This window comes from Vigna unguiculata, chromosome 10, assembly GCF_037176805.1.
Source record: "Vigna unguiculata cultivar grain cowpea cultivar isolate G323 ecotype 2 chromosome 10, ASM3717680v1, whole genome shotgun sequence".
Classification (NCBI taxonomy): Eukaryota; Viridiplantae; Streptophyta; class Magnoliopsida; order Fabales; family Fabaceae; genus Vigna; species Vigna unguiculata.
In genome coordinates this window covers 35,473,547-35,499,871 of record NC_140801.1, presented here as the reverse complement: position 1 = coordinate 35,499,871, position 26,325 = coordinate 35,473,547, and the positions used below count along the sequence as shown (strand labels likewise).

Genomic DNA, 26,325 nt, shown 5'->3' with positions numbered 1-26,325 from the left:
TTCACAACCATTCCTAAAATGAATTACAAATTTAAAAACATTACTTAACTGGCCAAATGGAGTTGCGCGAGAAAACGAGAAAAGGGAGGCCGCAGATGAATACTGTGTGGACGCTCCAGAGAAGAACTGTGTGGAGGTTGTGTGCGAGAATGTGTGGGAAAAGAGAAGAAGACGAATGAAGACTGTGTGGAGGCTGTGTGGGAGAAGAGGAGAATGAGGGAGAAGAGATGGTACGCTAGGTCAAAGATTCCTGATGGGGTGGAGGGAATCAGATTCTTGCTGGAGTTTGTTTTGGGGGTGCAGACCGTCAGGTGGTTTTCACTGGGGTGCAGGACATTTTACTGTGTTTTCTCTTTCTTCGTTACCTTTTTACTGTGGGCAAAGCTGAAAATATATAAAGTTTTGGGTACAGGAGAAAGGGTTGGGGGTGCAGGGAGAAGCCCCCAAGAATTACCCACCTTACTTAGGACAGAATAAGCTGAGTTCAGAAAACTTCAAAAAAATTCCTGTGAATTTGGAGGATAAAGAAACCTCCAAGATCCACGATAGCAGCAACCATGAGATGGAGGAGGGACTACTTTTAAAGAGAGGATACAATGTGGTTTTAGCATTTGTAATTTTTTTTACAATTTAATGATTTCTTTTAGGTTTAGTTTAGTGTAAACTTTAAACATTTTTCCCTTCTATTCTTTAGTTTTGATTTGTTAATACTGTTGAATTATTTAATTGTCTTTGAATGGAGGTTTTTATTGTACAAAAATCATTCATTTTAACGTTATTACTTTTTCTTATAAACTATTTCATTTTATGGTGGACACATTTATATTTGAGTGTTTTTTTATTTCTTTATATATAATTTCTTCATAAATATTATTTGATCAAGTTTATTTAACGATTTGTTTAGATGTTATTATTTTTTCTTTAGTAACTGCTCCTTTAGTGCATGATTTGTTTAGATGTTATTATTTGCTTTCTATGTTTATATGTGTTTTCCCAAGTATATGCAATCAATTTCAATCATCATACTGTATAATTGTCAATGTTATAATATCTATAAATTTAATGTAGTTTAGTGCTTTTATATTTATCAATATATATTTAATATATTTAAGGTTTAATTACTCGTAAGGTACCCAGTTTGGGTCAAGGGTGTCAATTTGGTACCCGGCGAAAAAAAGGTTTCAATTTGGTACCCAAGTGTTTTTAAGTGCATCAATCAGGTACATCCCGTTAGATTGTCAGGAACGGCGTTAAAATCTTGGTGACGTGGCAATGGATAACGGATACGTGTCATTGAGAGGTGAAGACGTGTAAGAAAAATAATTGTACAGTGTGCAGTGGTGGTTTAATGAAAGGTGAAGTTTAAATTTGCCCTAACTCTTAAATGTACCAAATCATCTTCTTCTTCCTCTCCATTTGGTTGCAGGTTCAGAGTTGAAAAGGTGGCTTCTCGATTTGTGTCTTCTTCTTCCAATCAATTCGTCAATTCTCATCTTCTTCTTCCTCTCCATTCGGTTGCAGGTTTAGAGCTGAAGAGGTGGATTCGTGTTGTGTGTCTTCTTCTTCCAATCAATTGTTCAATGTCTCGCAGTGAGGGTTGTGCGTGTTCGTGGGCATCACAAAAAAATAGTGTCTCCTCCCCTACTGTTTCATATAGGAGTGCGGGTGGAACCCAAATGTGCTACTGTGGGGAGGTTGCAACGTTGAGAGTTGCTAAAACAGTTAAGAATTTTGGAAAACAATTTCTTGGGTGCCCTAACTACAAGGTATGAATTATTGTTTAAATTTTTGCTTTCCATAATGTGACCAGCGAAGTGGTGGTAAGCATTTTTTTGGGTTTGATTTCATGTGACCAGCGAAGTGGTGCCAATGAAGAATCTAAAGGATGCAATTTTTTCAAGTGGTTCAACGAAGACAATGGGGATGAAAGAGATGCAACCATAGGAAGACAAAGGAGAAAAATATATGCTCTTGAAAAATCAGTTATGGTGTTCGAAAAAAGGATTAAGTTTTTAACATGGGTGATATGTTTTCTGGGGCTGGTTAACGTAATTTTGGTTTGTAAATTGAGCCAATTTTTTTGATTTTTTTGTAACCTGGATGGAGTACAGTGGGTGTGATTGTAGTTTAATGGGTTGGAATGTTTGTATTTACGTCATGTTATTGTAATGAATTATGATTATGGAATGAAATTAGCTTTGAAGTAAATTTTCCTGTCACTTTATTTGAACTATATTTGATTATTGAATGAAAGCACACAAACTGGAGCATCATATTCATCCAACAATCATATATAGCCTTGTAATAGTAAGCCACAACCTGTGCATAATAAGCCAAAAACATTGCCATCCAGTAATAAGGCACTGTGTGCATAATAACCCAATATCACATTCATTGAATATTGTTCTGCTATCTCAAAAGATGGTAATAGATGTTCGTACCATGTGGATGTTCAACATACATAATGCTTTTCAAAATACAAACCAAAATACACCACCACATTACAAAAGTTTCTTCCAATTTCATATTCCAAAACACAACAGCAAATAAAATTTAAATTGGGCCCCTCCTAAAGGACAATTTTTCTCTGTAGGCTGCTATTGTAGTAGACTGCATCTGATGGACTGCAGTAGTCTGACTTCCTTGTGTTGGTAGAGTTTGACTTGCTTGTGTTGGAAGAGTATGATTTTGTGGCTGTGAGACTTCTGTAGTCTGACTTGGTTGAGTACACTGAGTTGGTGGAATAGGCTGACTTGGTTGAGTATGGTCAGTTTGTGGAGTGCTCTGGCTTGGTTGAGTAGGGTCTGCAGGTGTGTTTTGTTGTGTTCCAGATGGACCAGTTTCTGCTGCTGCAGGAGGAGCATGTGGGCAGCTTGTTCTTTTGTGGCCAATTTGTCTACACAACCCACATTTTTTAAGGGTACCACCTTGTCTCAATTGAGTGTCATCTTTCCTCAATTCCCAAGCCTCCAATCTTCTTTTCTTTTTCGGTCTTCCTGGAAGGACCCTCTTTGTTGGAGGCAAAACATCATTTGCAGCAGTGATCTCCCACAGATGAGGCCCGTTGACAGGGTATATGAGTGACAAATAAGTCTCTTCATACGTAGATGCAAGAAACCAATGTGGAAGGAAGTCTTCAGCATTCAGATTTAAAAATCTAATAGCAGTCAGCGCATGGCAGCATGGGATTGCTGTTATGGTCCACTTTCTACAGCTGCATTCATGTTTGTCAATGTCAACCACAAATTGTTCTCCAATCATTGACCTATGACTGACCTCAAATAATCTTTGTCCTGACCAGCTGTTATGAATGCAAAAAAATAAAGTGAATTGACATTTGAAAATGAATTGTAACTTTATCAGAATAATGAATGACTATTACCTTGGAAGCCAATATTTAGTCTTTTTTGCCTCCTCTTCCATCCTCTTCTTAATTCGTGGGCAGATTGTACCTTCAAATGTACTAATCCTCTTTCTATTGCTTGCCCATCTCTTCATGAGATAAATCCGAATTTCTTCCATCATACTTATAATTGGTTTGCTCCTTGCGTCCACAATTGTACTGTTGAACCCCTCAGACATATTATTCACCAGTGTATCACATGCAGGTCTGGCTGTAAATCTGGACCTAGACCAAAACCTAGGTTGCACAAAAAAAAACACCTATCACATGCAGTTCACACTATATACAATACACTGCAGGAATTATTTCAACATACCTTGGGGGGATGGCTAACAAGTGTTTGAATGCGTCCAGATTAACTTCTTTAATTTCCCTCATGACTGCCTCCCATGCTTGAGGATGTGTGCAGTAGGCTGCTTTCCATAACAACAACTTCAGATTTTTCCCAGGAAATTTCTTTCTGAAATTAGAGTAGATGTGCCTCACGCAAAACCTTTGGTCCACACCAGGTAACAATTCTTGCAATGCTGGGAGCAATCCCTGTCAAAGTAATGTGAAGTAATGCATTATTAAAAGAATAGCATGTTAAATGAGAATCTGAAAAGTGAATTAAAAAGGTTAAGAAACTTACTTTTTGTTGATCTGAAATAAATGTATAAGTGCAGCAAAGTTCAGGCCCACCAAGGTCTCCAATCAATAAATCCAAAAACCAATTCCATGTCTCCTTATTTTCAACCTCAACTACTGCGTATGCCAAAGGGAGCATCTGGTCATTTCCATCTCTTCCTACAGCTGTCAACAACTCACCACCATATTTACCCTTCAAAAAACAGCCATCTACACCAATTATGGGCCTACAAGACACAAAACTGTCTTTGCAGGCCTTCAGACAAACATAAAGTCTTTTGAATATTGGGTTCCCCTCATTCTCTTCAACATGAACTTTTACAGTTGACCCCGGATTGGACCTTAAAAGTTCATTTGCATAATCATAAATGCGTTTATATTGTTCCCTAAATGAGCCATCTATGTTTGTGTATGCCATTGTCCTTGCCCTGAAGGTCATAGACCTAGAAACACCTATATTCCATTTCCTTCCAATCTTATTTTTCAAGGCAGTTAACTTAACACCTGGATTGTCTCTTAATGTCTTCTCCAACCGTCCACTCAACCATTTAGAAGTCATTAGCCTCACATTGAATTCACGGCTACAAGTGTGCTTGTTTATTATTTTCCGCAATTGCCAAGTGCTTTGGGCAGCCTTGAAAGCACAGTAGGCATACCACTTGCACTTACCCTTCGCACCTAAACACTTAACACAAATTCTTCTTTTGTCATTTCTAAATATTTTCAGCTTCCTCCCACTGTGCACCCCATAAGTTCTAATTGCATCAGTGAAGTGTTCCTTTTCAGTGAAGTAAGTCCCAACCTCCCAGTTATAATCCTCCATATTTTTTGGTTGACAAAATATACCAAAACTCCCATATCTATCTCTATCTTCATCACTTGTATCACTATCTAATGTTTCAGATTCCCATTCTGTATCAGAGAATCCTCTTTGGTCCGCATGTTTAGGGGTGGGCTTTTGGGATGATGACCCTCTCACTCCACCAACATTACCTTCTTTAATTCTAACTTCAAAAAGTTCATCTTCAGATGCATCATCTCCTCCAACAGGTACATCAAACAGACCATCATCTCCCTCAGCAGCAGATAATTCCTCCTCAGATTCATTCCAACTATGAACTTCAAAATCTTCATCGCTCTCACTACTACCCTCAGATGATTCCTCCTCAGACACCTCTGCACCAACATCCAACCCAACTTCTCCAGCAGAATTATCCTCACCTTCTACCTCAACCTCTGCACCACCATCCAACCCAACTTCTACAGCAGAATTATCCTCACCTTCAACATCAACCTCTGCACCACCATCCAACCCAACTTCTACAGCACAATTATCCTCACCTTCAACATCAACCTCTGCGCCACCATCAACCTCTGCGCCACCATCATCCTCTCCCACCTCTGCAGCAGCTCCAATTCCACCATCCTCTCCAACACCTGCACCACCTCCTATCCCAACACCACCATCTACCTCTGCAGAAGCTCCAACTCCACAATCTCCTACCACTGCAGCAGCTCCAATTCCACAATCTTCTCCTACCTCTACAGCATCTTCCACAGCAACTCCTTCATCAGCTGCAACCTCATTACCACCATACTCCAACATATGAACTATCTGAGGTTCAGATACCATGTGTACAACAAAAAGATGCACTTGGCCATTCAGTATGGCAATATTAACCATATGGCATGCCCCTTTATCATCACTTAGCAACTCTAACCTTCCATCCAACACCGAACCTCCGCCCACTGAATACCACATCTCTTTGACGTTCACATACCCCATTTCCTTCAGAATGGACATTATTTCGAAGTAACTCCACCTATCCGGGTCACATGTCAGGGTATTGCTCTCACCGACGTATTTTAGTGACCCATCATTTATAAACTTTCCCCCATGGTGGAAGACAACATCAAAGTGATCGTCCATTTGTAATCTATAAAATTGCCCAAACAATAATACCAAATTTACAGTCAATACCACATACACACCGACATACAATTTAAAATGGGGGACCACAATACTGAAACACCGACAAACACCGTCACTTTCACACAAACGGTGGACCACAAAATGGAATAAACAAATACACACCCAACCGCATTACTGAAAAAGCACATTCAACCGACAAAAGCGTATAAAAACAACACACTAAAGCATACCAACACACCAATTTCAAAGCAAACACATTCGCATAAAAAACCCTAAATTTCACATGCCCTGATGAGAACGAAGAAACAGGGGTCTCAAAAAAGCGTACCTTTGATCGCCTGCTCCGAACGATTTCACCTTCTGCGAAGATTTCACCTTCTCCGATCAATTCGTCCCTTCGATTTTGCAAAAACCCTGATCGCTTCTTCGTCGCTTCTTCCTCCACTGCTTCTCACTTCTCACTCACATTTTCGTCTTTCCAAACGTAAATTCATTTATTAATGCTTTTCTTTTTTTAATTCAAACGAAAATTCATTCATTTATTACTTATTTTCAAAATACCACGTCAGAAATAAAAGCCATACCACGTGTCAAATATTTGTGTCAACAGACCCTGTTCACTCGTCAACGTTAATGACTCTAACGGCGTCAATGAAAATGTACCTGATTGATGCACTTAAAATAACTTGGGTACTAAATTGACACCTTTTTTTCGCCGGGTACCAAATTGACACCCTTGACCCAAACTGGGTACCTTACGAGTAATTAAACCTATATTTAATTATTTAGTCAGATGAATTCTAAATTGATTTTTAATATTTAATTGATTACTCATAATCAATTGTGTTTAATAAGTTTTGTGTGTGCACTATTTCTTTTTAGTTCCCAAGGCATGCAATAAATTCAAACATTGGGATGCACAGTTATTACTCTTGGACATTGGTGGAGACCGGTGACATTGGAGACTGTTCAATGCTTTAATATTTCTCAATATATAATTAATTATTTATATTTAATTATTTAATAAAGAGTGTAAGTGCAACATTTATGTGTACTTTTCAAGGATATGCAATTAATTTGAACCATTATGATGTAAAGAGTTCTCACTCTTTGAATAACGTATTCTCTTTATATAAAATTATTGTTGTTTTCATTTATATTTTTCAAAAAGTAAAAATCTTTTTCTTCTCTTATTAATATTCTTCTATTACCACTCTTCTTCTCTTATAAATTTTAAAAACTATACATTTTCTTCATTGAAATAATGGACGCTTCTTTAACAACTTTTGAAGATCTTTGGCTTAGATTATTGTTCATTGAAAAACTTATATGTAGATGTGAAAAGCATGTACAAAACTTCTTAGAAAAGATGATAAAATGTATTAAGAAATTAAAAATGACAATACCCTAAATGTAGAGGTTGTTATATCGTATAAGGGTTTGGTGAGCAATGTAGATGCTTTCATAATGGTTAAATTATACTTTTAGTCCCCATTTTCATAGCAAAATTTGAATTTGGTCCCTCAATTAATTTTTATCTCAATCTGGTCCCTATTTTGGGAAATTTGACCCAATCAAGTCCTTTCCGTTAGTGGTGGAGTAACGGTGTTAAATGGGGTGCCACGTGTCAGCTTCTGGATTTTTTGAATTTTTTTTATTTTTATTTTTTGAATTTTTTTTTTGAATTTTTTTTGAATTTTTATTAATTTTTTAAAAATTTTTTAAAAAATTAAAATTTTGCCACGTGTCAAGCGGACATCGTGCCACGTGGTAGTGACAGTGCCACGTGTCACTATTTGGGAGTTGTCATTTTCTCATTCTCAATTTGGTCCCTGTATTTTATTTTTTGTCTCAATTTAATCCCAATTTTTGTAAAAATTGTGCAATTTTGTCCCTCTCCAAATTGAAACCAAATTTAATTTTTATATAAATATGCAAATATTTCTATCAAAATTGATATTTCAAGTAAATATTTTTAACAAGATTAAGTTTATTTTAATTTATATTTTACGTTAAACTTTATTTAAAATTGTTTTAAAATTGTTAATAGAAAATAATGTTAATAAAAAAATTCATAAATTATATTGATATTTTATTACATTATACTTTAATATTGTTTTTTATTTGAATTTATATTTTAAATAATTGCATATTTTTAAAATGTGTAAAATTCAATAATTTCTATACAAATATTTTAGTTAGTATAAAAATAACAATTATATAATTTAAGAAAAATTAACTAGTTTATGTAACAATAAAAAACAAATAAATTTAAAATTTGAAACCAATTTTAAGTAAAATTTAATGTGAAACAAATTTAAAGAAACTTGGTTTTATTGAAAATATATAATAAAAATATCAATTTGAATAAAAAAATCAAATTTAATAAAAATATTTGTATAACATTTTACAATTTTTGTTTCAATTTGGAAGGGGACGAAATTGCATAATTTTTACAAAAATTGGGACTAAATTGAGACAAAAGATAAAATACAGGGACCAAATTGAGAATGAGAAAATGACACCTCCCAAATAGTGACACGTGGCACTGTCACTGCCACGTGGCAAGATGTCACCTTGACACGTGGCAAAATTTTAATTTTTTTTAAAATTTTAAAAAAATTAATAAAAAATAAAAAAAAATTCAAAAAAAAATTCAAAAAAGAAATAAAAAAATTCAAAAAATCTAGAAGCTGACACGTGGCACCCCATTTAACACCGTTACTCCACCACTAACGGAAAGGACTTGATTGGGTCAAATTTCCCAAAATAGGGACCAGATTGAGATAAAAATTAATTGAGGGACCAAATTCAAATTTTGCTACGAAAATGGGGACTAAAAGTATAATTTAATCTTTCATAATTTATGCTGAAGATGTCTTGGAAGATGCAAAAGTTGTTTGATCAATTTAAACCATTATGTTTCATTAGCTCAGGAGTTATTTTTGCTTTTCTCCAAAGAATTTGTTTATGGGAATATGACAAATAATGAATCTGACGACATATATGAATTGTTGTAAAGTTGATACTACATAATTTATTTTTTTACACTTAATAAAACATATTAATAGTTAAGCAAATAATTAAAAAAACATTTTAAAAATAAAATTAAGTGGAAAGATATTTTACTTCATCATTGTGAATAAAAATTTGGAATTTTACTAAAAAATATGTTTGTATATAATGTTCCATTATATTTTAATAAGTCTTTATGTATATTACAATAGATAAATTTGAGTGAAAATATTAGATTTAATGTGAAAATAATATTAAACAAAAATTCAGCGACAATGATTTTAAATTGATTTAAATGTTTTATAAATAATAACAACATATTAAAATATCTTAATTGCATAATAGCCAGAATTTATAATATACTATCATCATCATAATTTTACATTGTTCAAAAATATTTTCATCTTACAACACTTTTTTATCATTACATTGTTCGGATTCCAACACATTGTCATCTAAATTGCATAGCAAAACGTCATTTTGAAATAATAAACTTTTATTTTTCTAATTTATCACAAAATCAATTGACATTGCTTCTCCAACAACTTTTGTATAGGATTGAAAGATAGCAATAAAGTTTGAATTTGAAATTCAAAATAAAAAAACTATAATAATGTGGAAATAAAGTTTTATTAATTGTTTAATTCTAAATTAATCAATTTGGTAGAACATATAACATCAACATTAATTAATTTTGACACTGACATATTTTAAAAGTATGTTTACAGAAAAGTAGTCTCATTTATCTATGTATGCAGTGATTGAAAATGACAATTTCCTAATTAAAATTTTAAATATTGTAATTGATTACTCAAGTATTAAACGTCATGATCTTCATAACATAAGGAGTCTTTCAAAAGAATAGTTTCATAATTTAAGTCTTTCATAATTTAAATCTTTTATTTATTTATTTTACAAATTTTATTTATTTATTTATTTATTTGCTTATTTATTTTTTAGTTATTATTTATATTTATTTATTATTGTATTAAATGTTGTGTAATCATTGTTTCTGGATTCCTAAACCACTTTCTCATAATTTTAAATAAATATTAACATAATTGAACTACAACAAAAAACAATTTTTACCAGAGGTTATTTATGACATTTTCAGGGGTTTTAACTCTCGTGAAAGGAGTTTTCGGCGGTTTGTTTTTCCCCTAGAAAAACCAGCGTCGCTAATAGATTACCGGTGATTTTGATTAACCCCTGGTAAAATAGCACTTACTGGCCTGATATTTACCTGCGGTTTCAAACCCTTGATAATTACTAGCTATTTTAAAACCCCTGGTAATTACCGACGATTTTAAAACCTCTGGAAATTACTGGCAATTTTAAAACCTCTAGAAATTACTGGCGATTTTAAAACCCCTGGTAATTACCGACAGTTTAAAATCCTAATAATTATTGGCAATTTTAAAACCTCTGGTAATTACCAGCGGTTTAAAACCCCTGGTAATTACCGACGGTTTAAAAACCTCTGGTAATTATTGCGATTTTGTAACCATCGTACCTATTCCTTGTATGTAGTTTTAAATTCTTTATACTGTATAATAATATTAAAAATCCATTTTTACCCCTGCAATGCAATTTATTATTTATTGATGTTTTTACTTTTTAAATTTCCTTAATTTTATTTATTATACTTTTTGAATGCATATAATTCATAAAACATATGATAAGAAAAAATTCTAACATTTATATAATTGTTTATAACTAGATATAACATTCATAAAAACAAAGAACATAATCTACAAGTTCAAAGTAAATAATAAAGTTTTAACATTCAAACTAGTAAAATATTAAAACTAGTGAAATATTACAATATTTATTTTATAAAGTCAAATAAAATATAAGTCTAATTAGATATAATAAAGAAAAGTGAGTTAGATACAATCATACGAGAAGCTTACTCTCTAAGGATAAAGAGGGACAGAGAGGATAAGCTTATCTTAGCCTGGTACTCAGGCACAATCATCATAGGTACATTTTGGGTTATAACTCCAACAAATTAGACAAGATTGGGATGTCATACCCTTTCTAATAATGTGAGCTCATGTTTGAAAGCATTTCTGAGTGAATTATTGATATTGTGAAAAATTAGAGCCAAGATTGAGTAAGAAAGTACAGAAAAAAAAACAGCAATTCGAACCATCTTCAAGACCAAAAATCAAAGTGAAAAGTAGTGACATATGTAGTCAGACAGGATCCGCATAATTGTCCTTGTCAAGTATCTTCAATGCAACCTTTGTGCCATTTAGCTACATATATGTTCCCTGCAAATAAATGGATCAAGCAATAGTGAAGAACTATACAAACAAGTTTAAGACACATCATTGTTTAGCTTTATAAATGTCAGATGTTTATAGCTCCGTGAACTCGATCACACAACACAAAGCATCATTAGGTACCAACAATTAAAAATGAAAGATCGGGGAAAAAGAATAAAAAATCATACCTCTAAGCTTTTGATCCAAGTCGTGCATAGATTCAAACAAGAAGAACAACATAGCGATAACACCATACCTCTAAAAATGCATTTGCAAACCAAAACCACTAAGCTTATGTTTAGTAGTAACATGAGTCCCAATATTAATACCAACAACTAGTGATGCTTAAATATAACATTATATTAATCTATAAATAGTCAAAGAAGGGAAAACAGATTTTGGTTCCAAACCTGGCTAAGAAAAAAAAATATACCTTGATGTTTGGGTTTTTCTGCTTGAGGAATTTTCCAGCCCCTGTTATTGATCCTCTAGTTCCTATCCCTACAACCAAAGCATCAACTTTCTCTTCCGAGTCTCTGCAGATCTCAGGGCTCATTGTATCATAATGAATCTACATGCAGAAAATGAAAATGTTTTAGAATATCTTATAATTAGTCTCCAACTATGGCAAGCTATGCCAATACCATTTAAAACGCAAGGTTCAAAAATTAGCACGACAATTCACAAAGTAAATTTGATACAAACGGATATAATAAAAACCAGTTATGTATCCCTCTACTACCTCAACAATTGCAAGGAAATTTACCTAAAGTTAATTATATTACATTTCTTTAAAAAAATTACCTGAATTAGCTAAAATATAAGCAACAGAATAAATATCATATTTAAGGGCATTACCTTGCATGTAACATGAGCCAAACTCCCAAAAAGAGAAATTACATACCAACTTAGGTTCAAGCAAGATGGTGCCCTATTAAGGCAATTACATACCAGTCAAGTATGAATATGCTTTTCCATATTTAATGGAGACAAGCTTCAGTTGTTTAGTTTCCTTTTAACTTTAGTTATAATGTCTCTATATCTTTGACATGCTCACTGCATTAATTAGGAACCTGCCCGTCAAAGACGTTGACAAAATATTTTTTTTCCTTTCTCTATCTTATAATAATGGCACAAATCTTGAATATAAATTGTTTGGGATATTATTCATAGAGAAGAAATTGCTCTTAAATAGAATACAAAGACTTGATAATAACTGAATATCCTAATTTATGATGGATACAGTCTATCCCTAAAATTCAGGATCAATGATCCTACACAATAAATATAAAATATATTGTCAGCTTATTTATGTAATTAAGACTGTACAAGTAACTATAAACTGCATCATAAATCAAGGGATTCTAACAATATCCATAGTATTTATACCCCAGATTTAAGTTAGATTAAGCATAACGCTACTTTGCCAATATATCGGGAAAGCCTATGTACTCCAAAGTCAAGAGTTCAATGAATTCAATTATTTTAAAGTTGTTACTTTACCTGCAAACAATTTTCAGAATCTCTTCAACCGGGTATGATCTTGTTTTCCCACTTTCATACCACTGAAAATGACACCAAACTAGTGTAACCAGCACTTTTCCAGACAGTAGAATAATATATTCACTCCCATAGTTGCCTCGACACTTTCCCTCTATGCGAGTTTTGGGAGTGGATCCTTTCATGCAACATGACAAGTCTTGTCAATGAGGAAATTTTACATCCATTTCTTTTCTTATTAATTCTCAAACACCCTCCCAAGAAAGAGATTGACACCACTTACACTTACACATCATTTTGTCGTGTGAAATTTCAATATGGGAGAATCTATTAACGTGAGTTTTACTTTCACCTGCGCAATGAGACCGTTAGTTTTCCTTTTGAGAAATTACAAGTGAATAATAACTCTACTTTCCACGCGAAGATAAAGACATTAAGAAAAGCAAAAGAGAGATTAATTTAAAAAAAGAAAAGAGGGAGCATTTCCCCCTGATAATTATTAATTTTAGGTGGATATTCTTTGACATTTGAAGGCGCAGAAAAGACTATAATGGTGAGGTTTGAAGAAGTGACAGCACTCATAGGTACCCTTGAATTCAAAATCGCTTATTTTCGTGCAATCAGACAAGGACTTCCAAGCCAAAAAAGGGCCACATTAGCCATACCCCATGTCTTCTACTTCCTTTAAGACACACTTCAAACTCCAAAACATTATCCTAAAAATCCCATTGCAACCATCCCAAAATCTTCCTAAAACCTTTAATTGTCAAAATTATTTAACATAATCATCATCATTAAATTCAAACTTCTGCACTCATGAAACTAAAATTAACAAGTAATCTTCAATAAGGCACATGAATTATAGAAATTAAATGGAAAGTCACCATTCTGCAGGGATACCTAACTTAGAAGACACAGTTTATGCACACAGAGTCAACATACCTGAAAACATAACTACGTTCAATAGGGGTTTTTTCTCTTATAGAAAATCAACACAGCAATGAAGGGTAAGTGAATGAAAGAGCTTAGGGAAACACGTACATGACGGTGACCGTAGAGAGAGGGAGAGAGAAGAGAGTTGTCAAAACGGATTACTCTTCAGTCAGACACCTCTTTTCGATCCTCCAAATCCTTAAACGCCAGTCACCAAAATCAACTTCCTTGCAATGGTCTATAGATCGGCAACCTTAGGGCTAGGACGGGCTGTGAGGAGGCGATCATCGAGGCTGAAGAGACCTACGATGGTGGTGGAAGACGACGCCTCCGACATCAACACCTGGCTCGGATTCTCCCTTGCGGCCAACAAGCACTCCAATGCAGACGACGCCTAAACAGTGGAATCATTCAAAGTCGAACAACCAAGTCATCGTCGTGGTGTAGAGCTTCTACTGCGTAGTGTACCGCTTGCGAACCTCCTCATGAATGCTTAGTGAGAGTTAGGCAAAGAAATTAGGAAAAACCAAGGGCAAAGGTATCAGGGATTGGGGATACCTAGGGTTTAGTATATGCATAAGAAAGACGAAATGGAGAATTTTTTTCAAATGATGAGAGATGAATACTTAATCACAGAAATGGAGTTTAAAATTTTTTCTTCATACAGGAAGATGAGATTAAAGAGAGAGGATATTCCAGAAATGAAAATCAATTGTTCACCAAACAAATAAAAGAGAGGGAAGACAAAGAGGAAGGAAAAGAGGGAAGGAATACAACAAAATTAAAAGAGAGGTGAGACGAAAAGCGAAAAAAGAGGAAAAGTAAAAATGAAAGAGAAATCAAAATCTGAAATTTGGTGTGGTTTTTTTAAATCCTAGTAACTTACCAGGGGATTAGGACAAACCCCCCATTATGTATAATTTTTGCAAGAGGTTATAATAACCCCAGATAATAAACCTCGGCTATAATTAATTTTTTTATAATGAAATATTAACAAATAGCGCACACATATCAATTGAATTTATTTAATAAATTAGTTGGACCTTCTCATTTAGTCTTTTAGATTTAGAGATTAGGGAAGGATTATGTCGTCACTTCAGAATTTCAAATTGTCATTATTTTTTGTATATTTACCATTAATTTATTGATTTATTCATCCATTTATTGGTTACTTATTATTTATATTTATATTTATTTGTAATCATTGTTTCAAAGTTTTTTAAAAATTTTCAGATTATTGATCTTCACTTTATTATTCAATCACACAGGAAGATTGTATGTTTATTTTAAATTTTAAATTTATGTTCTAAAAAATAAGATAATTTAAATAATAATAAATAACACATATATATTTATTATATATATTTATTAAATATAATGTTACCTACAACATATAAATTTCTAAACCTGTGAACCACATACAAGTCGTCATTTATGGATTTCAATATCAATATCAAAATTATATCCCAAATCAAAATCAAAATAAGAATCATATACATAATTAGAAATATATTAAATTTAAATATTCAAATATAAACAACATTCACACATGTAAAACATAAAAATTATAAAGTTTTTAAACTTTTGAAGATATGCTTACCATTTCAATTTCAATCTTATTTCAAGATTAAGATTCATATCGTAAAATTTGAAATATATATAAATAAAGTTTGACTTTTAAATTTGAAATTTCAAAAAACTATGAAAATATCCTACTTAAGTTTGATTTTGAAATTCAAAATAAAAAAATTAAAAAATTTAAGTCTTTTTAATGGATTATTTTAATGCATTTAAACAACTCTCAAATATTTTTAATCTATGAGAAAAGTCACTTATTAAGTTATTTATACAATTTACAATTTGTTATTTCAAAGCAAAGTTTATAAATAAAAGTTTGAAACATGAATTTGTGTTAAAACATGACAACTTTATCACTAGACAATCTATTTTTTATATTTTTTTTGCAAAGTCTTTCATTTGTACTTTTAAGTTGTTTACTATTTAACATTTGCATTTTGAGAGAATATAATAACAAATGTTGATTAGCTTCTCTCACAATTTTTAATAATAATATTAATATTAAAATTTTATTGCTATACATTTATTTTTAAAATAGAAAGAAATTAATATTAAAATGTTCAAAATATTAATAATATGTGGTTCAATATTCACACTTGAAACAAACTTATGTAAATATGTCGTAAAATATATTAATGTTAATAAATAATTTTTTAAAAATTATTTGTAGTTATTTATATAAATATTAGTATTTAAATTGGATTAGATAAAGACCTCTATTTCAAATTTGATAAACTTCTCTTACATATAAATCCACATCACAAATGCATTCCAATATACTACTCCTTTTCCTATGTATTAATTGGATATGCACACATTCTTTTGTTTCCCTTTCTCATTAATACTATTATATTTTTCATTTTTTGGTTTTCATGTTCATTGCAGACCATCTTTTTAAGTAAGTTCTTTTTACTACTCTCTCCCTAAAATATTTGGAAGTTTGCACAGAAGATGTGATATGATAAATTATTCTATTACTTTTTCAGAGGTGTTGACTAACTTTTGGAACTTTAATTCATAAAAAAATAAACATTTTTTTAATGTTTTTGAACAACTGTCACGTATTTTCACCTTTCAAGAAAGCTTAAACATTAATTTAAAACATTATTTTGATAACAATGACATAGGTGTATTATTACAAAGTGAAAATTATAAATTTTTAAAATTTTTAAAAATATAAAAATCATTAAAGATTTTAATTTCAAATTTTTTTCTAAAATTAAAATATATATTGCCAAATTTCAAAATCGAAATATATGATAATAAAATTTGAAATTAAAATTTAAAATCTTAAAAAACTATAAAAATAAAGTAACAAAGTTTTAATTTGGAATTCAAATTAAAAAAAAAAATCTAAACTTTACCAAATAAATAAAAGTATAGGTAATTTAATATATAAATACGATACTTATATTTAACAAAATTTATTATCTTATTAAAACGATTTATTTTATATAAAATTATATAGAAAATCAAACATGACAATAACTAAATAATATATATATATATATATATATATATATATATATATAATTTTCGTCTATTTTATTTATTTTTTTTAAAAACTATTATAGAATCATTTCCTTATTATTAAATAGATAACAAATAGATAAGTGTTATGAATTAAATGATTGTCCATTGATTTGATACATTTACTCATATGATTCATTACTCTTTATGGTAGATATTTGTATTAACTAAGTTGATTTGTTTCCTTTATGGATTACATATTGTATCTATAAATAGGACTCTTCCTATCAATAATAAGACACAGATGAGTTGCTCCCTATTCTCTCATTCTCTATTCTCTCTTGTTTCTTCTCTTCTCTATTATCTGTCGTCATTTTCTATGTTATTCGCTTTATTTCATAACACGTTGTCAGCACGATGCTTCAACCAATTGAGGACTAGTGGAAGCTTTTTCTCTATAACGACAGTGTTATGCGTGTCTCAATCCAGGCTCTTTCTAATCCTTTCTCAAATTATAATTTTACCTTATATTCTTCCTCTTGTGATAGGAATTATTTAACTTTATCAATTTTCATCTTCGTCTTATTATTTTTATTTTGACGGTGATTATTATTATTATTATTAATATTATTATGTTATATGCTAGTTCTAAACACGCGAAAAGTTGCAAAATTTGGATTTGTGACTCTTGATATTACAAGGAAGAATTCCTTATATTGGAATTTTAAATATTGAAATACATTTATATGCAATTGATATTGGGATACCATTGAATAAAGAAATAAAGCATCTAAACAATTAATTTGCTCATGCGACAAAAATATTGTGAAAAGAGATTTCACAAATATTATGAATTTATTTCATGCCTATGTATGGCTGGCTGGACAAAGCAATAAAGCTTTTGATGAAAAATCATGAGATCCGCCTAATCTGCTCCATTCCCAGAAGTGAATGCAGCAATAAATATTATGAATTTATTTCATGCCTTTGTATGGCTGAACAAAGCAATGAGCTTTTGACCTCAAGAAAATCATGAAACATGTCCAAATTGGTTCTGCTCCATTCCCAGAAGTGAATACAGCAACATTTGATTTATATTTTTATGATCATGATCATGATCTTGATTTTGGACATGGTTATAAAGATAATTTCAAAGACACATTTTGTCACCAGAAGTGGCACGATAATGTGAAAAAAAGGAAAAGGAAAATGTGAAAATATTGACAAAAAGATGAAGGTATATATTATCATTACGATGGTAAAGGCCATTTGAGTTGTACTTATTGTACACCAGAGCATCTTACAAATAATGAGAAGAACATAGATGGTGATTTTGATTATGGCCATATGGATGCTACTCATCTTGATATTGTTATTTTCTTTGCTAAAGCAAATGAAAGCATTAATCACCTAATTGATTATGAGAGTGTTGAAAAAAAAATTCTCATATTGATATTTACGTTTATATGAAAAACGAATGTTTTGCACTAGTACCAAAAGATATGTGTCTTATTGATTGTGCAACAACTTATACAATTCTCAAGAGTAATAAATTTTTCTCTTGTTTGATAATGTGAGACATCGATGTTAGTATTATTTATAGTACTACAAATATATTTGAAGACTCTAGAAGAGCTATTATACTTCTACCAAGAAGTTGAATAGAAACTTATTAAGTTTCAATGATATTTGTCTAAATGGATATTATATTGAGACAAACAATGAAAAAGATATGAAATATCTTTATATCTCTATGATTGAGTTGAAAAAGAAAGTGTATTGGAGAAATTATCAACATTCTCTTATAGTTTGTACTACAAGTTTATTAGTACAATTTAAATGCATGTCATGGTAAACCAGAAGTTTACAAATCAAAATGATTGCCTTGTTTGACATGATTAGTTATTATGATGCGAAAAAAAAAGGTTGAAAAACTCATGTGAACACGTTTGAAGCGTGGTAGACCTATTGGTTCCAAAGATAAAAACTCTTGAATGAGAAAGGGGGCTAATATGCAAAATAACCTAATCGAAAAGGTTGAAATCCCAAAAGATTCATTTGACATAATTAATGGTTCAGTTCGAGAAGAACCTCAGGTACCTGAAATGGTTGAAAATGATGAGATCTCAATAAATTATGTCATGAATCATATAATATGGAACCAAAATGAAGTTAACATTGACGAAACTTTTACTTATAACATAGCGATGAATGCTATGAATGACAATAAGGATCAATAAGCAATGATCAACAAAAGATTGTCGGCAAAGAAAAGATTGGCCAAAATGAAAATATGCAAAGAAGCATAATTATATTTGTTTGCTAAACGAAAGGTTTTTGAACATATAGTTCGCACACCTGAAGTTATGAAACCCGTTGGGTACATATGAATTTTTGCGCAAAAATCAAATTAAGAATGATGAAATTGTTAGATACAAAGCACAATTGGTTGCTCAAGGTTGTTCACAAAACCTTGTATTGATTTGTGAAAAAACATATTCACTAGTATTGGATGCAACAACATTGCAATATTCGATTATCCTAGTTGCACAACAAGGTTTGCATTTACATCTAATGGATGATGTTACAACCTATTCGTACGATTCTTTTGAGAATCATATTTATATGAAAATCCCTGAAGGATTTTATTTGCCCAACAAGACAAATTCTTAAGAGGGTTATTCAATAAAATTGAACATGCTCTTTTATTGATTAAAGAAATCAAGACGTGTGTGGCATAACCGTCTTATTGAGTACTTATTAAAAGAAGGATATAAAAAATGATCCTATTTGGTCTTGTATTTATATGAAAAGATCCAAATAATGAATTTGCCATAATTATTGTTTATGTAGATGACATAAACGTCGTTGAAACTACTAATAAGCTCACAAGGCAATTGAAAGAATTTGAGATGAATGATCTTTGAAGGGCAAAATCTTGTTTGAAATTAGAAATTGAGTATTTAAATAAAAGTATTTTTATACGTCAAGAGGCTTATATGATTAAGGTGCTTAAAATGTTCTAAATGGACAAGTCATGTTCATTATGCACTCCAATAGTTGTGAGGTCGTTAGATGTTGATAAAGACTCTTCTTAGACCTCAAGAAAATGATGAAAATCTTTTTGGTCTAGAAGCACCATATCTTAGTGTAATAGAAACACTAATGTATCTTGCGAATTATACTCGATCTAATATTGCATTTGCTATAAATTTGTTAAGCAAGATATAGTTCTTCAACTACAAGAAGAAAATGGTTTGGAGTAAAACATATACTTCGTTACTTTAAGGGTACTACGAATATATTCCATCCAAATGATTCAAATTCAGACCAATGGGTTATGGATATGCATGTTATTTTACATATTCTTACAATGTCACAATGGTTGATCACAAACAAGATGTTTGTTCAAATGTGGTAGCACAATGGTTTCATTAAGGTATATGAAACAAACCATAGTAGCAACATCGTCTAATCATACAAAATTACGAGGAAAGTTGTGAATATGTTTGGTTAAGGTTTATAATTTAACATGTGCAAGAAACTTGTGACTATCCCCGAGAAAGATGGAATCAACAACCATATATAAAGACAATAGTATATTGTTCAATTGAAAGGATGATATAGATATCCAAAAATTCGTTCATCTGAAAATATGACAAGTCTATTTGTAAAGTTTTTGTCAAGAAAAACTTTTGAGCAAATGACTCACAAATTCAGACTATGTCACCTTAATGATGTAAGTTTACATGAGGGGGAGAAATAGAATATGTGATAAACAATATTGTATTAAAGAATACAGAATGTTGTACTCTTTTTCCTTCACTAGGTTTTTTTATCCCAAAGGATTTTTCCTAGTAAGGTTTTAACGAGGCACATTCTTTATCAATGGACACTCAAGGGGGAGTGTTATGAATTAAATGATTGTCCATTGATTTGATACATTTACTCATATGATTCATTACTCTTTATGGTAGATATTTGTATTAACTAAGTTGATTTGTTTCCTTTATGGATTACATATTGTATCTATAAATAGGACTCTTCCTATCAATAATAAGACACAGATGAGTTGCTCCCTATTCTCTCATTCTTTATTCTCTCTTGTTTCTTCTCTTCTCTATTATCTGTCGTCATTTTCTATGTTATTCGCTTTATTTCATAACAATAAGTTATTTTTTATAAGGATTTTAAAAAATGAGTTACAATCTGAAATTTAAACTATACAATAATGAATTTTTTTTAATTAACATTTATATTGTCAACAATACAGAAAATTTAAAATTTAAAATTTAAAATAGCAAAAATTGGGTAAAAATATATGGTATCAAAGTTTAAATTTAAAATTTAGCATCCAAAGAATTGTAAAACATTAATGTCTTTTTAATGAATTTTTAAATATTTTTGAACAACTTTCACATACTTTTGACATTTCACAAAAGCTTAAACAATAACTTAAAAAATTATTTTTATAACATAAAAATCGGTGTATGGTTACAAAGTAAAAATTACAAATTTTAAAAATTTTTAAAGATATAAAAATCACTAATAATTTTAATTTTAATATATTTTTTTTCTAAAGTAAGATATATTGTCAATTTTAAAATTCAAAATATAAAGTAATAAAATTTGAATTTAAAATTTGAAATTATAGCAAATTATTAAAATATGGTAACAAAGTTTAAATTTGAAATTCAAAATCCAACAAAACTATTAAAAAATGACTCCAATAGAAGAATCTGCAAAATATCTAACATTTGTATCTTGGTAGAGTATATTCTTTATATTTTTTCAAAATCTAAAAATTACATCTTGAAAGAATCTATTATTTACCTTTATATGCAGAGTCTATCATTTTTAATCTTATATCGTCTACTTTTCCTATTTTTAATTGTCTAACTTTTGTATTTTTATTGAATTTATTCAACAATTTTTATATTATTCATTGTTTTTATTATCAAAGAATCTACTGTTACATTTTCTTTTACATTGTCTATTCAGTAAATTATTTAAAATTGAATTTGATTTCTTAATTTTATTAACTCAATCTTAATATATTATTTAAAATAATTATACACAATATATTTTGTTAAAAATATATATATAAACAACTTAAATATATTTTTACCATAAAATCATAAAAAATATTATTTAATTTTATAAAATAAAATATTTATATTAAATTTAATTATCTTTTTATAATTTTAAATTAATTTAATAAATATATTATAATTTTAAACTTTTAAAATCCTGTGTCCGTGCGTACGGGTATAAATGGTAGTAACATACAATGAAACAAAAACGAACATGCAAACACTAGGTAATTATCATACATTCGTGCGAGAAAGAATAAGACAACCACGTGTAAAGCAGATTAAAACGTGACAAGATCGCAGAAAGAAGTCAAAGAAAAGCTGGTCAATTATGACACACGTGCCAAAGGCCTATAGAACTAGGAAAAGTTATAACACACCTGATATACACGCATACACAGTGGTGTGACTCGTCGATGCAAGAATTATATCAAACAGATGGCAGACACATGCATAAACAAGACACCACAACTCTTGATACCACATGACATGAGTCTTTTCTCATATTTCTGATTGTTTTCAACACAGAAATTGATTCATGCGTGTTTTATTCGGTGGATCTATCAACCTAAGAGGAGCAAATCGTCTTTAAGTATTTTCAATCGGTTGAATCACATGAACTACACATTATAAGCGAATGAACCGATTTAAAGATCAAGAAAAGAAGGAACAACGATAAATAGAAGAACTTATGTGGTTGACGCTTCCTTGCTCAACCACGCACTCGAAGAGGTCTCTCCTTGCACCAGGGAACTCGAGCAGATCCATTGACCGTACTCCTCATGGGTTAGAAGAAAATCACCGAGAATTTGGAGACTAGATGTAAATACACACCACTTAGTGGACTGAGATAAGTATAGAACTGTTACTTGACTACAAGCTCAAGAGAAAGAGTTTCGCATTACAACGCTTCACACTCGAATTGCATTCAAACAGAGTGTGGCTACTATTATTCTCCAAAATTGTCATGATATCATTGTTGCTATCCATTTATGGAACGAAAGGCTACCATAGTCAACAACTAACCACGTACTAAACTATGATTAAAAGAAGAGTATGAATCCAACTATCTACTAACAAGCGTGCAAGAGAAGCTAAAAGGTCAAACATGCACCCCACGCCATAGTTGTCTAAGTTCAAATGCTACGGTGCAAGCTGCCCTCAAGTTTGGGTGAAAACTGTCCACACTGAGATCAACCTGCCGTTGGCGCATAATCCTCTTCGGTTGGCGCCTATGAGTGCACCACACAAGTGAAATATGCTCTTGGTCACTATCTGTTGATCCTCAAGTAGCATCACTCCTCCCTCAACATTATAGAAACTTATGGTACAAGATTAAGGTTTACCTGCCCAAACAGTGAATGCCAAAATTTTCTAGTCAAAAACTGGAGAGACCTCAAGACTAAAAGCATTTAGTGTGTAATCATCTTTTTTTCTTCATATCCTTATATACTCGTTTTCCTTTGGCCACCCAAATTCCTATCTCTTTAATATGATTAGAATCCTTTAAAGTCTTTATTCCCTCCAATAAACCGCCTAGTATAATAATAACGTCTATAATTTTGTTGCCCATCCCCTCAACTACCTATTCATGTCTATTCGTAAAATACCTAACCCCTAACCTCTCGCATAAGGCCCATTACACATAAAGTTTTGGTTATAATACTTGTATTTTGAGATAGGACAATGGTACTTTAACCTACTTTTTTTAATCCACTTTTAACTCACTACTTCAATCACCATTAGATCATCACATCACATCACTAAAAAGAATAAAAAAAGATGATCTAATGGTGATTAAAGCAATGGATTAAAAGTGGGTCCAAAAAAGTGGGTTAAAATATCATTTTCCTTTGAGATATTAGTATTTCAATAAGATTTTCACGGTACTCTCTTTTGGGCAAGCATGGATAAAAGAAAAAAAAAATCATACAGTACAAGGGTTCGGCACATCAGTTTAAAAATAGGTTTAATTATGCCTTTGGTCCCCATTTTGGAGTCAAAATCTCAAAATGGTACCCATGTTTTTAAAAGTCTCAAAATGGTCCCCTTTTTTGTTGAAACTTCTCACGTTTACCCTTGCCGTTAAGTCAAGGTTGACGCCGTTAGAGAGAGTGCCACGTGTCAGTTCCTCGATTTTTTGAATTTTTTTATTAATTTTTTATTAATTTTTTATTTTTTTTTGAATTTTTTAAAAAAAATCAAAAAATTGCCACGTGTCAAGTTGTCATCGTGCCACGTGGCAGTGATAGTGACACGTGACGTAATACTGACACGTGTCATTTTGTTAGTCTCAATTTGGTCCCTTTATTTTAATTTGTCTCAATTTAGTCCCAATTTTTGTAAAAATTAGCAATTTTGTCCCCCTTCAAATTGAAACAAAATTTAATTTTGGTATAATTATTCGCAACGTACCCAGTTTCGTTCCAATGTGTCTAAATGGTACCCGCTTTTAACTTTGCATCTATTTAGTACCCAAATTAGTTAATTTGCATCAATTTGGTCCATCCCGTTAAATTTTCAGAAACGCCGTTAACGGAACAGTGATCTGGCATTGTAGAACGAATACGTGTCAATCAGAAAAATTGTACAGTGGCAATGGCTGGGTAACGTGTCATGCCCTATTTCAATTCATTTTCCCCACCGAAAAAACCCTAATTTCTCATTCCCATGTTCATCTTCTTCTTCGTTGGTCCATTATTGCAGTGACCGTGAAGCTGAGTTGCTGCAGTGGTGAAGTCGCTTGCGAATAGGGAAATGTCGCGTGGTTTTAGTCATCCATTGTCGTCTTGTTCGTGTGGGTCACGTAATCACAGTGTTTCTTCTCCTGGTACTGTATCTGGGTCAGTGAGTGGAACACCACATTGCCATTGCGGGGAGATTGCAGTGTTAAGAGTTGCAAGAACAGCGAAGAATTGTGGGAAACAATTTTGGGGGTGCCCTCACTACAAGGTTTGATATGTGACTTTAATTTTTGTTTGGGCTGAGTTTTGTTGTGGAAAATCATGTTTGCTTTGTTTTTTGTGAATAGCAGAGTGTTGGTGAAGATTTCAAAGCCTGCAACTACTTCAAATGGTGCACAGAAGATAATGGGGATGAAAGAGATGCAACCATTGCTAGACAGAGTCAAAGAATACGTCAACTGGAGAAAGATTTGATTGATTCTGAGAAGTGGATGATGTACTTGTTTAGGATAATAGGGTTGTTGGGTTTAATTGGAGTCTCATTTGGTGCTTCAGTTGTGGACTGAGTTGGTTCTTGTGTTTCAGCTCGAGCTTCTGTTTGTGGCAGAAATGGAGTCTCATTTGGTGGTTCAGCTGTGGACTGGAATGGGTCTTGCGTTCCAGGTCCTTGTGTTGGCTGTGATTGCTGAATTGGTTGTTCTGTTCCAGGTCCTTGTGTTGGCTGTGATTGCTGAATTGGTTGTTCTATTTCAGGTCCTTGTGTTGGTGGCTGTGATTGCTGAATTGGTTGTTCTGTTTCAGGTCCTTGTGTTGGTGGCTGGGATTGCTGACTGGTCCCAGTTGGTGGCTGAGTTTGGGGATTAGTTGGTGGTTGAGTTGGTGGCTCCTTTGGGGCGTGGGGACAACCATTTCTTCTATGACCTATTTGCCTGCATATCCCACACCTTTTTCTAGTCCCACCCTGTCTCAGTTGTGTAGAATCCTTGCGCAATTCCCAACTCTCAAGTCTTCTCTTTTTTTTAGGTCTCCCTAGCAATATCCTCTTTGGTGGGGGCAGAACATCAATATCTGAATTCATCTCCCAAACCTTAGGTCCATTGACTGGATATATCAATGGAATATATGTTTCCTCATATGTTGATGTCAAAAACCAGTGAGGTATATGCTGTTCTATATTGATATTGAGGAACCTCATAGCAGTCAGTGAGTGGCAGCAGGGTATTCCTGTGATTGTCCATTTTCTACATTTACACTCCAATTTGTCTAGGTTCACCACAAACTTGTCACCAATCATGGACACGTGGTTCACCTCGAACAATTTCTCTCCAGCCCAACTACCAAAAGAAAATATAATAATTAAAATCCGAAATTTACACATTAAACAACATCATATTGTATGGAAACATAACTAACCAAGGCATCCAATACTTTGTCTTCTCTAATTCGTTATCCAGTCTGTTTTTGATCTTGGGGCAGATGGAACCTTCAACCTTTTTTATGCTGACTCTATTTTTGGCCCATCTCTTCATAATGACAATTTTCAACTTTTGCATACAACAACAGATATTTATGAAACCAATGCATGAGTACATAAGATTAACATGCTACAAACACATCAGACCACATTCTTGATGTCTAAAATTCCTACTTCAGTTCTTAGCTTGTTAAACCTATCTCTAGCCAATGGTTTTGTGAACAAATCTGCTAAGTGATTTTTTAGTTTTAACAATTTTGATTTCACAATCTCCCTTTTGAACATGATCACGAATGAAATGATGCCTAATCTCTATATGCTTGGTTTTAGAATGTTGTATTGGAT

General features: G+C 31.9%; 3 protein-coding genes across 17 annotated transcripts; all 3 read right to left on the bottom strand.

Moving 5' to 3' along the window:
* Positions 1-2,553: 2,553 nt before the first annotated feature.
* Positions 2,554-4,868, bottom strand: LOC114170314 (uncharacterized). The gene is made up of 4 exons (XM_028055796.2): positions 4,035-4,868; positions 3,720-3,943; positions 3,383-3,640; positions 2,554-3,301 (listed from the first exon to the last, which is right to left on the bottom strand). The coding sequence occupies exons 1-4, from the start codon at positions 4,851-4,853 to the stop codon at positions 2,554-2,556; spliced, it is 2,049 nt and encodes a 682-aa protein (XP_027911597.2). The 5' UTR covers positions 4,854-4,868.
* Positions 4,869-10,805: 5,937 nt separating this feature from the next.
* LOC114163125 (cysteine synthase-like) lies at positions 10,806-14,489 on the bottom strand. 15 transcript variants are annotated; one of them, XM_085667891.1, is made up of 7 exons: positions 13,790-14,489; positions 13,649-13,690; positions 13,032-13,100; positions 12,752-12,813; positions 11,682-11,819; positions 11,437-11,506; positions 10,806-11,254 (listed from the first exon to the last, which is right to left on the bottom strand). In XM_085667891.1, exons 5-7 carry the CDS (start codon positions 11,802-11,804, stop codon positions 11,205-11,207), a joined length of 243 nt encoding a protein of 80 aa, XP_085524017.1. In that variant the 5' UTR covers positions 11,805-11,819; positions 12,752-12,813; positions 13,032-13,100; positions 13,649-13,690; positions 13,790-14,489; the 3' UTR covers positions 10,806-11,204. The 15 variants fall into 15 exon arrangements, 14 of the variants coding, with proteins under 14 accessions (XP_085524017.1, XP_085524019.1, XP_085524010.1 ...); XM_085667893.1 differs by having other exon boundaries at positions 13,038-13,100; XM_085667884.1 differs by having other exon boundaries at positions 12,752-12,926; positions 13,790-14,481.
* A 10,471-nt stretch (positions 14,490-24,960) lies between these two features.
* LOC146882451 (uncharacterized) lies at positions 24,961-26,059 on the bottom strand. The gene is made up of 2 exons (XM_085667408.1): positions 25,920-26,059; positions 24,961-25,840 (listed from the first exon to the last, which is right to left on the bottom strand). The coding sequence occupies exons 1-2, from the start codon at positions 26,057-26,059 to the stop codon at positions 24,961-24,963; spliced, it is 1,020 nt and encodes a 339-aa protein (XP_085523534.1).
* Between the last annotated feature and the right edge of the window lie 266 nt (positions 26,060-26,325).

What these genes read in the sequence shown, in the direction of transcription:
- LOC114163125 (XM_085667888.1), bottom strand. Translation starts at nt 11,804, where the DNA reads ATGAGCCCTGAGATCTGCAGAGACTCGGAAGAGAAAGTTGATGCTTTG. An exon ending in AGAAAAACCCAAACATCAAG is followed by an intron (nt 11,507 to 11,681) that starts GTATATTTTTTT and finishes ATGCATTTTTAG; the next exon opens with AGGTATGGTGTTATCGCTAT. An exon ending in CTTGGATCAAAAGCTTAGAG is followed by an intron (nt 11,255 to 11,436) that starts GTATGATTTTTT and finishes ATTTATTTGCAG; the next exon opens with GGAACATATATGTAGCTAAA.
- LOC114170314 (XM_028055796.2), bottom strand. Translation starts at nt 4,853, where the DNA reads ATGGAGGATTATAACTGGGAGGTTGGGACTTACTTCACTGAAAAGGAA. An exon ending in TTATTTCAGATCAACAAAAA is followed by an intron (nt 3,944 to 4,034) that starts GTAAGTTTCTTA and finishes TTACTTTGACAG; the next exon opens with GGATTGCTCCCAGCATTGCA. An exon ending in TTGTTAGCCATCCCCCCAAG is followed by an intron (nt 3,641 to 3,719) that starts GTATGTTGAAAT and finishes TGTGCAACCTAG; the next exon opens with GTTTTGGTCTAGGTCCAGAT.
- LOC146882451 (XM_085667408.1), bottom strand. Translation starts at nt 26,059, where the DNA reads ATGCAAAAGTTGAAAATTGTCATTATGAAGAGATGGGCCAAAAATAGA. An exon ending in ACAAAGTATTGGATGCCTTG is followed by an intron (nt 25,841 to 25,919) that starts GTTAGTTATGTT and finishes TTCTTTTGGTAG; the next exon opens with TTGGGCTGGAGAGAAATTGT.